This window comes from Rhinolophus ferrumequinum, chromosome 10 (assembly GCF_004115265.2).
Source record: "Rhinolophus ferrumequinum isolate MPI-CBG mRhiFer1 chromosome 10, mRhiFer1_v1.p, whole genome shotgun sequence".
Lineage (NCBI taxonomy): Eukaryota > Metazoa > Chordata > Mammalia > Chiroptera > Rhinolophidae > Rhinolophus > Rhinolophus ferrumequinum.
Window position 1 is genome coordinate 66,350,735 of NC_046293.1, and position 13,227 is coordinate 66,363,961.

Sequence of the window (13,227 nt, forward strand, 5' to 3'; positions counted from 1 at the left end):
TCACAGCATTTCTTTGCCTGAAATTACCCTATTTTCTTCTTAGCTTGTTTATTATCTCCTCTCTCTCTGTCTCTGTTAGCATGTACCCTCTAGGAGAGCACAGCCTCACTCATCTTGCCTAATGCTGTACAAGGCTTTGGGCATGGAAAGTGATGAATAAATATTCGCAGTATGAATGAAAAAGAGAACCCAGTATTTTAGCCTTTCAGAACAACTCTTCTTCCACTATAACACATTGAATTCCAGAGCAGAGAGGTAGGCCGCTCACGTACTGGTATGCATCTTTCTCTCGGTGTCTGTTCTCAAGGAGCACCTGTTCACTTTTTTCATCACTGACTCAACTGTTCATTTACCTACGTAAGCTTAGTTGTGGGAAAAGGGAAAAGAAATGTCTTATTGGTTCTGTTTTTAACACATAAACAGAGATCATCAGAGAGGTGATCAAATGATCTCTGTATAAAAAATGACTCTTTCACCTATACCTACTAGGATAGCTACTGTTCAAACAAACAAACAAACAACAAACAAACAAAGAAAATAACAAGTGTTGGCAAGGGTGTGGAGAAGTTGGAACCCCTGTGCACTGTTGGTGGGACTGTAAATAGTGCAGCCACTATGTAAAACAGAATATGGCATTCCTAAAAGAATTTAAAATATAATTACTATACGATCCAGCAATCTCATTCCTGAGTACATAACCAAAAGAATCTCAAACAGCTATTTGTACTCATGCTCATAGCAGTATTATCACAATGGCCAAAAGGCGGAAGCAACGCAAGTGTCCATTGATACAGGAATGGATTAACAATAGAGGATATACATGCAATGGAATATTATTTAGCCTTAAAAAGAAAGGGAATTCTGATACAACATGGATGAATCTTGAAGATATTATAGTTAATGGAATAATCCAGTAACAAATGGACACATACTGTGTGCATTCACTTATGTGAGGCATCTAGAGTAGTCAAATTCAGAGTCAGAAAGGGAATGGTGGTTGCCAAGGGGTAGCTGGAGGGAGGAAGGGGGATTTGTTGTTTAACAGGTACAGAGTTTTTCAAGATGAAAAGATTTCATGAGATTCGTTGCACAACAATGTGGATGTATTTAACATGCCTGAACTGCACTCTTAAAAATGGTTAAGATGGTAAATTATGTTAGGCACATTGTATACAATTAAAGAAGAGTAGGCTGAAAAAGGACAACTGTTGGTAGCATGACATATGATTCATTTTGAAGGATCAAGATCCTAAAGTGAATGATTCAGTTAAGGCAAATGAAAATGCAGAGTACATAGAAAGGAATAAGGATGTGAGACTAAGAAGGAACAGCTACCACCCTAAACAACCTGTATCAGAGACAAGGGAGGATAAGCATAAGATCTTGGTTTTGGACTTCTGATGGTTGGTGTTGCAAATAACACTTTCCTTGATGGTTTCTTAATGTAATGCACAGTCTTAAGCACTTTACAAAAATCACTATAGAGATTTAGGACTTCGGAGCATGCGATGTTTACAAAGTCAGGCTGATCAGAGCGGGTCGTGACTGATCACACTGCTCCAAAGTCTCTATGACACCATCCTGCAGACACTCACCTGTCTACACGGAGCTGGCAGACAATGCTTAGCACATCGACGACTCCTTCTTCTTTCAGCTGTCGACAGCAAATGGATGTAGCAATAAAACACCCTGTTCTACCTATCCCTGCACTGAAAAGAAAAGACAAAGACTAACAAGGTGGAGGAAAAATAGCGACGATAAAATATATTCTTTTAAGAAGGTACTTTTAAATTTGAACCAACAGTAAGGATTAACTACAACAGGAACAGCAATGATTCTTATCGACTGAGTATTACAACATGGGCTCTGTGCTAAGTGCTTATATGACATTCTTTCCGTTAGTTATTTGCAGTAGGATGAAAGGGGTGGAGGGAGGTGATGGGTGGGGAGAACAGTGAAAAAGGCACTGTAACTGTTCTACAATGCATAATTAGAGCCTGAATTTAGGTAAGGTCTGGGCCCTAGAAAGGAGGGGAAAGACTTAGACACACATCATAAATGTGAGTCTGGAGGACTGGAGTTGAACAGTCAGAAAAGCAAAAAGTCAGGGGGATTGAGAGGCAGGCTGAGAAAGGCGAAGGGATTAAGAAATTCAAACTGGTAGTTACTATAGTCATGGGGATGTAAAGTAAAACATAATATAGTCAACGATATGGTAATAACTGTGTAGTGCCAGGTGGGCACTAGACTAATTGGGAGGATTCTACATAAATTATATAAATGTCTAACCACTATGCTGTACACCTGAAACTAACATAAAATAATACTGAATGGCAACTGTAACTACAAAATAAATAATATATATATTTTTTTGTAAAAAAGCAAAAAGTCAAAGAAGACTAGTCCTGGAGGACTAGAAGAATGGTAGTCCCAGTGAGACAAAGGGGGAATTCTGGGAGGAGAGAGCTGATTTGAGGGACACAGAGAGGGGAGTTTGGTCTTGGATATACTGATGGTGAAGATTCCAGTGAATAACTGAAGATTCAATTCAGTTTAGGACAGACGAGGCAGTTAGAGGCATATTTTTCCAAATCATTTACATCCAGGTGATTGAGTAGAAACATTATCTGTCATTAAGGGTTTACACATTCATCTGCCTTAGAGAGTATGTCATCAACTTAACAAACGCTAGATAGATAGGTAGGTAGATAGATATAGATCTCTCTGTCTCTCTTAGTAATTTCAACCACTAAAAGATTTTATGGAAATTTTTTTCAAATCTACATTTATATTCCCTTTCTTCTAATGTCTAGACTGGCATTCCATCTCCTTGATGTTACTATTTTGCACTTGCTTTAAGTTCAATGTATCTAAACCAGAATTAATTCTCTTTTCCCTCAATGGCATTACCAGTCAGCCACAAGTTTTCCAGCTTAGAAATCTTGGAGCCATTTCCAACATCTCCCACTCCCTCACCTCCCACATCCAATCTGTTACCAATTCTTATATTTTCCATCTCTACTGAGCTTCTGGGATCCATGCTTTTCTTTCTACAGACTGTGCTCACGTTTTCAACAGCTCCTTTCTTCATGATTAGCAATGATCTCATTTAGGTTTCCAAGTCTTAAGTCTTTTCCTGGACTAATTCACGACACACACAGTTGCTAGGGACCTGATCATATTATTCTCCACTCAGAAACTGTAGATGGCTGCAATAGTTATCGCACAATGTCTAAGCTTCTTACCATGGTATTCATGACCTTGAATAATATGAATGTAACTTTCAAGCTTTATGTCTTTTTACTGTCCTCCTTGGACTCTTTGTGCCATTTTTTTTTATTAATTTACATGAATCATTGCTAAAAAATGCCTTTTATTTTCCAATTTTCCTTTCTGTGTTAACGATATTTCTTCAGTCAGAAATGCCCTCCCAAACTACCTTTAAAAAACCACAAACTTTGGTCATTTTTAAAGATCTTGTTTAACATTGTCCCAACTTTTATAGGCTTTCTTCAGTCTTCCTAGTTTGAATTAATAGCTCCTTCCTTGGCACTCAAATAGCATTTATTTCTCCTATTTGGAACTTGTTTCTGTTGAATGTAAGTGCAAAAGAATTCAGAGGTAGAACGGTCTCTTTCAGTTAAAGTGTCTATTGAGAGTTTGTTTCATTAATGAGATAGGATTTGAACTGTACCCTATGAATGGCAGACATTTTGATTATCATGAATTAGAGAGAATACTCCATACATGATAAGGGCATAAGGAAAGAATAGCTGCAGAACAGGGTATATGATGTGTGACAATAAGTAGACTAGCTTGGCTTGAAGAGAAAATTATTTTAGAGAAATAGTGGGAAATAAGACTGGGAAGGTACACTGGGGTTTATAACGGGCCTTACATGGAAAGCTAAGAGGTTTGGACTTTATCCTCTAAAACAGTGGTATGTTGATGTTTTTCTGTGGGTTTTTTTTTTTTTTTTGAGAATTTGATGAAAACTATAAACTTTCATTCCCCCAGAAAAATTCACATAACTTAATGTACTCAAATTTGCTCCAAGTAACATCAAGGAGTTCACTGACCCCTGTAGCTCATCTATAGACCCAAGATTAAGAACTTTTGCTCTAGGCAATGGGAAGCCATGTGAGGAAAGAGGGTTTTAGGAGCATCATCCAAGAGAAGTGCATTGGGGCGGCCATAGTTGGGGTGGGGCATGGGGAAGTGGGGTGTGTGTGTGCAATTAGCTGACTACTTATAAAATACATGGATGAGGTCATAAGGGTCTGAACTTGGGTGGCTGGACAGGAAGTGATGATTATGGGAGAAACTTTGAAGGGAAAGCCAATCTGGTGACTGATTAGATACTGAAGCTAGAATTGAGAGAAAGGCCAAAGATAACTGTCAATGTTAGACGTTGAGTGCCTGGAAAAAAGATGGTCTCATTCTTAGAAATAGTAATCAGAAGGGGAGCTGATTTTATAGAGGAAGTGGCTAGGTTGTTTTAGATATTCTCAGTGTTTTATGATTTTGGGTGGTTCTAGCCCTAAAGTATGGACAATTAGGTTGTTTTTCTTTGGCCACAAGCTAAGTTTGGGATAAGGCTTAGAGCTAGAAACTGGATAACGATGCCACTGGATAAATAGACATATAGTAAATTTTACTCTTAATTAAACCACAAAGGTTCAAAAAAGGAGGAGGATAAAATTATCATCTAAAATAATGTATTTTATTTATTAAAGGTATTATCAAAAGTTATCTTATAAAATTTTAATTAAAGAAAGCGACCCAAATTACAGTATTTTGAGGAAGTCCGAAGAATAAATGTCTCGTTATCTAAATGACTTTAAAAATGTTTGCTTTCGTTTGGGCACACTAAAAGGAAAACAAAGGGGATGATGTATAAGTTATGAGAGGAGAGCTTTCAGCTAGACATTAGGGAAGGGAGATACCAGGGACATCTGTTGCTTTTGTCGGCCTAACCTCCAGTAACCCATGTTCTCTGGTAACGGCACTTTGTTTTCCTTTTGGAGAACTACTACTTGCCCATCTCCCATTTTATAATTTATTCCTATATGTTTTTCATGAAATAACTTCTAAAACACTTGACTGGTTTTTACCAAATTTGAAATAGTAAATGTTACCAAGATATAATTCATATAATTCAGATGCCATCTTGAAACAACAAAAAAGACACTGATAATCAAAAAAGCATATCTGTCATTCCCAGTGTATATTAGACTGACGAGGCTAAATGAATCAAAGTAAGTTTCAAGACAGAGGACTGAATAAGGTGTCCTGTTCCCTGAGCCATTTATTTAGAAGTGGTATATCCTCCACTGTGTAATTGTTTGCTGAAAATATGCTACTATTGTCGCTGTAAATATCATCTTGATCAAGACTCGAATGTTAGGGAGTTCACCAATTTCAGTAAGCATTTAATTTACTGACAATGTCACAATCAGGAAGTCAAACCGAACTTCTATCTGCTCTATAACTTTACGAAAGATGGACAGGTTGCTTAGGCAGAAAGGACAGTTCATGCCTTACCTGCAGTGGACAACCACAGGCCCCCGGCCCGCACAAGCAAGTCTGTCTTCTTCTACATCCAGCATGAGCTGCAGAAGCGGCTGGGCACTGTCTGGAGTCTTGTGATCAGGCCATGAGGTGTACCAGTAATGCTTCACATGTTGGGTGTGACTTCCTTGCTGAAAATAGCAACAGCCACCAAATGTCTCATTTATTTGTACAACTAAAAGTTATCGAAACCACCACACTGCATTCTTTCTATCACTCCCATCTTGCTGGCAACTTAGTCCTAGGTGGTAAAAAAAATCTAGGAGATTTTTGAAGAACAACCCTTCACCTCGAGCTAACTTTACTGTAACTATTTACTGATATCAAAGTTTGCCAGTCTTGCCTTTATTAAATGAGAATATATATTTAGCATAGAAAGTGTATAGGGAACATATGCTACACATCCATTTGTAATTTATTACTGTATAAACAAAATGGTAGATGAAAATGTAGCCAAGAAAGAATTGGGATATAGTGTGTTTCCTGCTGTTTGAACATTCCTGAGGTTATGAAAGACATATTAACCAATATAAGGACACTTAACTTTTTATTCAGCCACTCTAATATTTCTTCACTCATTCTAAGTTCCGGTTTTTAATAGCAGTGAGAAATCCCAGTAGTAAAGGAGCTACAGGGGTCACAAGATTAGAAACGCTTTCAGTGAGGGGCCATGCATAGCACCTCAAAACTCAGTGCCCACTGGGGGCCTGGCATGGACTAGGCACTCGAGGACATGTGTTGAAAGACAGGTGTTGGTAAGTGCCTTCCTATCCCGAGCTTCCCATTAAAAACCATTGGCACAGCTCTGTCACTACTCTCTCCATTATCGTTATGTCCCAGCAGTGAGGCTCTAGATAGGATTGAAATCTTTGAGATGATTGTTCTCTAGAAGCAACAACAATACCATGGCAACGTTCGTCAGCATCTGCTGCCCGTAAGCTAAATCAGGTAATTTTTCTATGATGTAATCTGGTCTGGGGAAAGTCCCTATAAATTACTGTAACTTCAAGTTTTGGCAGATCGCATCAACCCTTCAGGTTTGTCTTGCCTCCCACAGTCAGCCACCCACAAGCACAGATTTTCTGTTTCACAGTTTCCAGGCCTTACTTAAAGCTGCTTAGGCCAAAGTGACATTACCAAAAAAATCATGGGAAAGTCTCCAGAGCAAGCTTTTAGTCAAAGGCATTCAAAAGGTTAAATGAAGAGATCTTTTATTTATGCAAATTAGAAGATCATAACATCGTACTTAGTGAATTTCCTGACTAGCTGCTTAGTTAATTTTATTCCATATACTAATAGTAGCTGACCACAAAGAAATACATGAGGGAATGATTATAATTTCTCTTTTGATCGTGACACTATTTAATTTGTTTAAAAATGATATGCAGTACTTATGAGGATGCATAATTTCAAACTAGAAATGTAGGTCTTTAACACCATTTACTTTGCAGATAGCTACATAATCTTACCTTTAAGACCAGGTTTCGAACAGTGTAGTTATCACATTCATTTACACTGATAACCAGAACCTCCACTTTTCCATAGATTCCTCTCTTTTCGGGCCAGTATAGTACACATTTCTGGTGAAGGGGAAAGAACACAGCAAATATTAATGATTTTCATTGGCTTTGGAGTACGTTTCATTCAAGCATCTCAAGAGCTTTTATTTAATTAATTAGAACATTCCAGTATCAAATATTACAATTCTGTAAATGCTCTAAAACAATGGAATTATACATTTTCAACAGGTGATTTTTGTGCTATATAAATTACATCTCACTAAGGCTGTTTTTTAAATAAAGTGTCAATTTTTGCATGTGCCTGTCAAACACGGCTGCTACTAATTCCACACACACACAAAAGGTAAAAGTTCCCAAAACTCCACAAATTAAGAACTAATTAATAACTAAGTTAGGAATTCAGAAATTAATTTCCAAATATCAGAGTTTATCATGTGATAACTAGAAATAAAAGGAGGGCGTCTTACAATGACTGAGGCAAGTCATACTGTCTTGTTTCATCAAATGGAAATGTCTAATAAGAGTATCTGTAATGTGTTAGATGCCACAAAATGAGGTTTCCCTTGTATGTAAAGTAGATGTAATGACCATTAATACTTCTATGGTGATATATTTTCCAGAACCAATGGTCTTTTCACTTATGGGGTCCATTGAAATAAATGTCTAACAAAATTATTTTAAAAATATTTTTGTAATGGCTCCTCCTTGAAGGGTTTAGTAACAGTAATAATAATTATATTGCAAACAAGGCAATATAATGTGGTGGTTAAGGTGCAGAGAGCCTGGGTCCAAATTTTGGTTCAAACACTTATTAGTTGTGAATCCATAAGCAAGATACTTAACCTCTTTGGCCTCAGTTTCCACATGGAGAGCACTTAGGCAGGCATACAATAGAGCATTCAAAACGAGGTAAGAATGTTGGATCTGCCAGCATTTCTGGGTGTGGGTCGGGATCGTGTCTCATGAAACCGAAGAATGGACACACGGACCAGGGAGAGGCAAAGAGTTTTAAAAAGAGGATAGTTTATTGAAAGCAAAGGTTCAGAGCTCCCGAGGGGGAGGGGGGTCCCAAATGGGGGTGCCCCGTGACTGAGGCAAAAGCTCTTACTTTTATACCTTCCCTTGCCTGTTTGGGGAAGGGTGCTGGAGCCTTCTAATGGAATTCATCTATCAGGTTTGCCCTGTTTGCTCATCCTGAAGGGATTAATGAAATAACCCAGTCCTATCTATCAGATCTGCTCCTTTGTCCAGCCGAAAGGGATTTGAGATCATTTATTAACCTCAAGGCGTCTATGCTACATTAAAAAAAAACTGCAAAATGAGATTCAAGCATACATGCGTACATATTATTTATTATTTTGTTTTTTAGTCAGCTGCAAAAGACCTATTAAATTTTTTACCATACGTTTTAATGATTAAGTACGTAAAGTGTGAAATTTGATGTTTTATTGCGAAAGCCCAGGGAAGCAATGTTAATTTTAGAAATATTGTTTAAATAGCACTTATTTTCTTGCAAACACATATGCATATTTATAGAGAAATTCCTTTTTTCACTTGCTGCCCTCAGTTGGTACCTTTCAGGACTTAGGACACTTGTTTCTTCACATCTATGTCAAAGGCATATGAGCACATTTGAAAAACATTAAGAACTTATGATTCAAAAGAATCACAGAACTACAGGAGAAGACATGTAAAGTGAACAGACACACACCTCCATATTCTATTAGGCTCAGTACTAACTATTTCACAAGCTAGAGCCACGAAGGAAGCCACTTTGCCTGGTGGAATCACTGTTTGTTTCGTCCATTACAATAAAAACACATTTGCATCTTCTATATTCTGGTTCATTTCCAAACAAAGTAAATCGTTTTCACCTCTATTTACGTGCCACCCCACACCCAAGACAGTCAGGCAATCAGGCTGAAGACTTATTCTGGCTGACATCACGTCAACATTAAGAAAAATAAAACCTTTTAAAAATAGAGCAATTTATTTCCCTCCTCATTTACAAGTTGTCAAACGTCTAAAATTTCCCCAGTTTGTTAAAGACAATCATACAAACCAATTTGCTTGGTTTCTTTCAATGGAGCATCAAGTATTTCGCTGCAAGACCCGAGCTATTGTATATCTTAAAACCCATGCCTCCTGGATGAATCCAAGAAGAGACAGAGTCTTGAAAAAGGTATTGAACAAAAAAAGAGGCACTCAGGGGTCCAGCAGTCTGGCATACATGCCCCCTTGTCCACAATCAGGCCCCTCTTTGGGAAAGCGCTCTCCAAACCAGCAGGAAAAGCTTCAAGCAGAGGCTCACAGCCTGCACCTTCTCAACAATAATTGAACAGGCTCGTGCACCTACTTGAGAAATGGAACTGCTGCTTGCTTCTCTCCCAAGCTTGCCGGGCCTTCTTGAATGTTTTTCTTGACTCTTTACCAAAAATGCAATTGGCAGCCAGCTCCCCGTAGACAATGCAATGTGACTTGTTCATTCAAACAACCCTTAGTTAGCATCCCATCTCCTTTCTGAGATACAATAGTTTATTTTTACACACTGAATACCTCCCCCCCCCCTTAGGAGAATGTAGAAAAAGAGACCAGATATGTGTAGGTGCTTTTGAATGTGAGGTGGGGGAGAGCTGCAAATGTAGCTGTTTCTAAGAGCACAAGTTCATGTTTAAAATATTTTTGTGAACAGCTTTATAAGGTTTCTCTATTGTGGTGCTAACAAAGATATGAAGCAGGCAGAAAATGCAAGGAAGGAAAATGCTCTCTTTATAGATAATATTGTAAACCCCACTAATTGTAGGTAATTCGAAACAGCACGCTATCTAGCAGAATATAACCCCCATATCATCACTATTCTTCTTCTAACTGGGCTAATCCTTTCAGTAAAATTATCTGAAAGGATTATTATTAATCCTTTCAGTAAATTATATTAATTCCAAGAATTCATAATTTGGAGGAAAAAGAGGTTTTTCAGAGGGTCATGTGTCACTTGTGCAAACAATTAGCAAACCCTGACTGTAAAGATTCTGGACATCAATCAATTCTTCATAGTCAGTGGTTCACAGCTAAAATAGAATGCATCACAAAGCAATGCAAATTCATATTTCAGTGATTTTTTTTTTCTTTGACCCTCACTCCTCTCACCCCGACCATATTAGGGCTATTTGTGTATAAAGAAAAAGGAGATCTAGTGAGTAGTTTAGTTGCCTGAAAAAAAAAAATCTTTTTGAACGTTACTTTCTTTTTAAATTCGATGCATCTAAAATCAGAGATTTTGCTGTATGAGCCAAAGACATGTATCATCACATAGAAAGTGGCTCTAAATAAATAAAAAGAAGATGGTCAGCTTCATTTAAGTTACATTAGCTTATTACAGGAATAGAATGGGCGAGATCATCTGCAATAACTATTATTGTAGTTAACCTTATTCCTGGTTTTCAACTAAATATTACTAATATAGGCTTAGCAATTTCATATTAAAGTACTTTCACCAACATATCATTTAATCCCTTTCACAATCATTTGAGCTAGTTGGAGCAGATATTATTATTATTATTATTATTATTATTATTATTATTATTATTATATCATTTTACAGCAGAAGGAACTGAAGGTCAGTTCCCTGTTTGCTAGGGGTCTCTGGGAAAATTCTCTTGGAGACTAGGACCCTCTGAACAAATATCATTTTATAAATTCAACTTGTCCAATCTCTATCTCTTATCTGTACATTTGTCTAGAGCTCTAGTGACTTACTTCTAGCCACTTAGTAGACTAGACTTAGTACCATCCAGAGGTCTCCACGAGTCCTCAAATTCAACGTGTTAAAAATGGAACTCACTTTCTTTCCTCATAAAGCTTCCCTTCCATCAGGGTTCATGACATCACCTTCCACTCAGTCTCCCAAGCCAGAAATCCTGAAGTCTAGCTCTCCCTTGTCTCACATTCAATCAGAAACTAAGCACTGCAACTTCTACCTCTGGAACACCTTTTGAATCTGTCTCCTTTTCTCAGTCCGCTCTGCTATTACCTTAATTCTGTACCTCACTACTTCTTACCTGGACTGTGGCTACAACTTCTTAAGCTATTCTGTGCTTCACCTTGCTCTTCTCAGATCCAAATCCCATATTCTGCCACCACTTACATTCCTGGTATACAAATTGCATTATGTCACTCTATTTCCAAAACATCTTTAGTGGCTTCCTGCTGTTTGTGTAATGAAGCTCTGAGGTTTTGTTTGTTTGTTTGCTTAGTCCCCTTACTACTCTATGCTCAAGCCACACCAAACTGCCCAATTTATGTAGGCCATGTGGTTTCTTTGTTTGCTTGTTTAATTTTTTTCAATTACAGTTGACATACAATATTATATTATTTTCTGGTGTATAACATAGTGAGTAAACATTCGACTTCTGGGTATTTATTTGAAGAAATCTAAAACACTACTTTGAAAAGACATGTTCAATGCAGTATTATTTATAACTCAAGTGTCTTAAGTAGATGAATGGATAAAGAAAAGGTGGTACAAATATACAATGGAATTTACTCATCCATAAAAAAGAATGAAATCTTGCCATTTGTGACAACATGGATGGACCTAAAGGGTATTACGCTAAGTGAAATAAGCCAGACCGAGAAAGACAATAACCATATGATTTCACTTATATGTGGAATCTAAAGAACAAAATAAATGAACAAACAAAACAGAAACAGATTCATAGATACAGAAAGCATTTTGATGGTTGCCAGATGAGAAGGGGGCTAGGGTAATGGGTGAAAAAGGGGGAGGGGATTAAGAAATACAAATTGACATGTGGGTTTCTTGTCTTCCTTTGTAAGCCATTGCTTTGCCTGGATGATGTTTCCTTTGAGAACCTATTCACTCTTCAGGGCCCTATTAAAAAAACTCCAAGGCTTCATATGAGGTATTGGCCAAATGTAATGAAAATCAATCTAGTTCTATGATTTTATCAGATAGAGAAAGGAAGGGTATGAAAGAAGGGAAAACTTAAAACATGATTTCTTCATGGCTTTTTGAGGGTAAACTGTTTGCAAAATGTTGACTAGATCAATCAATGGAAAAAATGAGGTTTATAAGTAAAGTCACATAGTTAACTCACTAAAGTCACATAGATGAAAGATGCATGTAAAAATAGAGACAGAGTGTGGCTGTGTTAAATACTTAAGAGAAGTGTTATGTTAGGCCAAATCACCAAGTGATTTCCTTACTTCATGAAAGATAAATTCAGTACATTATTGCACCATAAGGCCAATAATAGTGAGTTACTTGCCTTCTAATATCTTACCTCCTTATTTGGCCCGTTATTCTGTTGGGGCAATAATTAAGTGCATGGGCTTTGGAATCAAACAAACCTGGATTAAAATTTGGCTTCCATCACTCACTAACTTTGAGGCTTTAGGCAAATGGCTTCAGGTATCTCAATCATAATATAAGGATAGTAAAGCCTACTTTGTAGAGTTAGAGTGAAAATTAACTGAATGAATGTATGAACTGGGCTTAGCACATACATTCAATAAATGGTAGTGGGTAGAAAGTATCTCCCACAGTATACATAATATGATCAACATGTATAGCTACTTCCGTCATTCTTACAAAGTGATGCGAGGGGCACCCAGTAACCTCTAGAGATGGTCTGAGGACTTTGGAAGTGTGTCAGTACGAGTTCTCAATTTTAGACTGATATAACTCCAGCTTTGCAGATTTTGCCATTATGCCTTTTCTAGCAATGCAATTGTTCATGATAAAAGAGTTTGAACACTGCGTTTTCAAGATTCTCTGCCTTTCAAGAGGAATTCCCTTCTGGAGATTTATCTAAATGAAGGCATTCATATTTACCAGCAATACAATCTCTTCTCTTGCAATATAAGATAACTGATTTTTCAGCTCTATTTTTAAAGGTTTTGTTTTCATTTTATAAAAAATAACTATGAGAATATTGGGATTATTAAGTAAGAGCTGCCAACTGTTCATTTATTTATTTATTAAAAAGTAGAACGTTCAAGACAATATAAAGCCTGGGAATTTCTAAAGATAAACTCCACCTTCATTTTTTGGGGGAGGAAATGATTTTTGTCTATTCTAAACAATGATGCTTAAATTGAAAGTTGGCACATTTTT

General features: G+C 37.2%; 1 protein-coding gene across 5 annotated transcripts in view; it reads right to left on the bottom strand.

Annotated features, from left to right (window-relative positions):
* Nucleotides 1-13,227, bottom strand: part of PTPRR (protein tyrosine phosphatase receptor type R) — a 245,428-nt gene that overhangs the window by 14,458 nt on the left and 217,743 nt on the right. For all 5 annotated transcript variants that reach the window (XM_033118286.1, XM_033118287.1, XM_033118288.1 and 2 more), the window contains 3 exons: nt 7,041-7,151; nt 5,545-5,702; nt 1,596-1,709 (listed from right to left, as the gene is read on the bottom strand). In XM_033118286.1, coding sequence (XP_032974177.1) covers nt 1,596-1,709; nt 5,545-5,702; nt 7,041-7,151 — 383 coding nt within the window. The remainder of the gene's footprint in view (nt 1-1,595; nt 1,710-5,544; nt 5,703-7,040; nt 7,152-13,227) is intronic.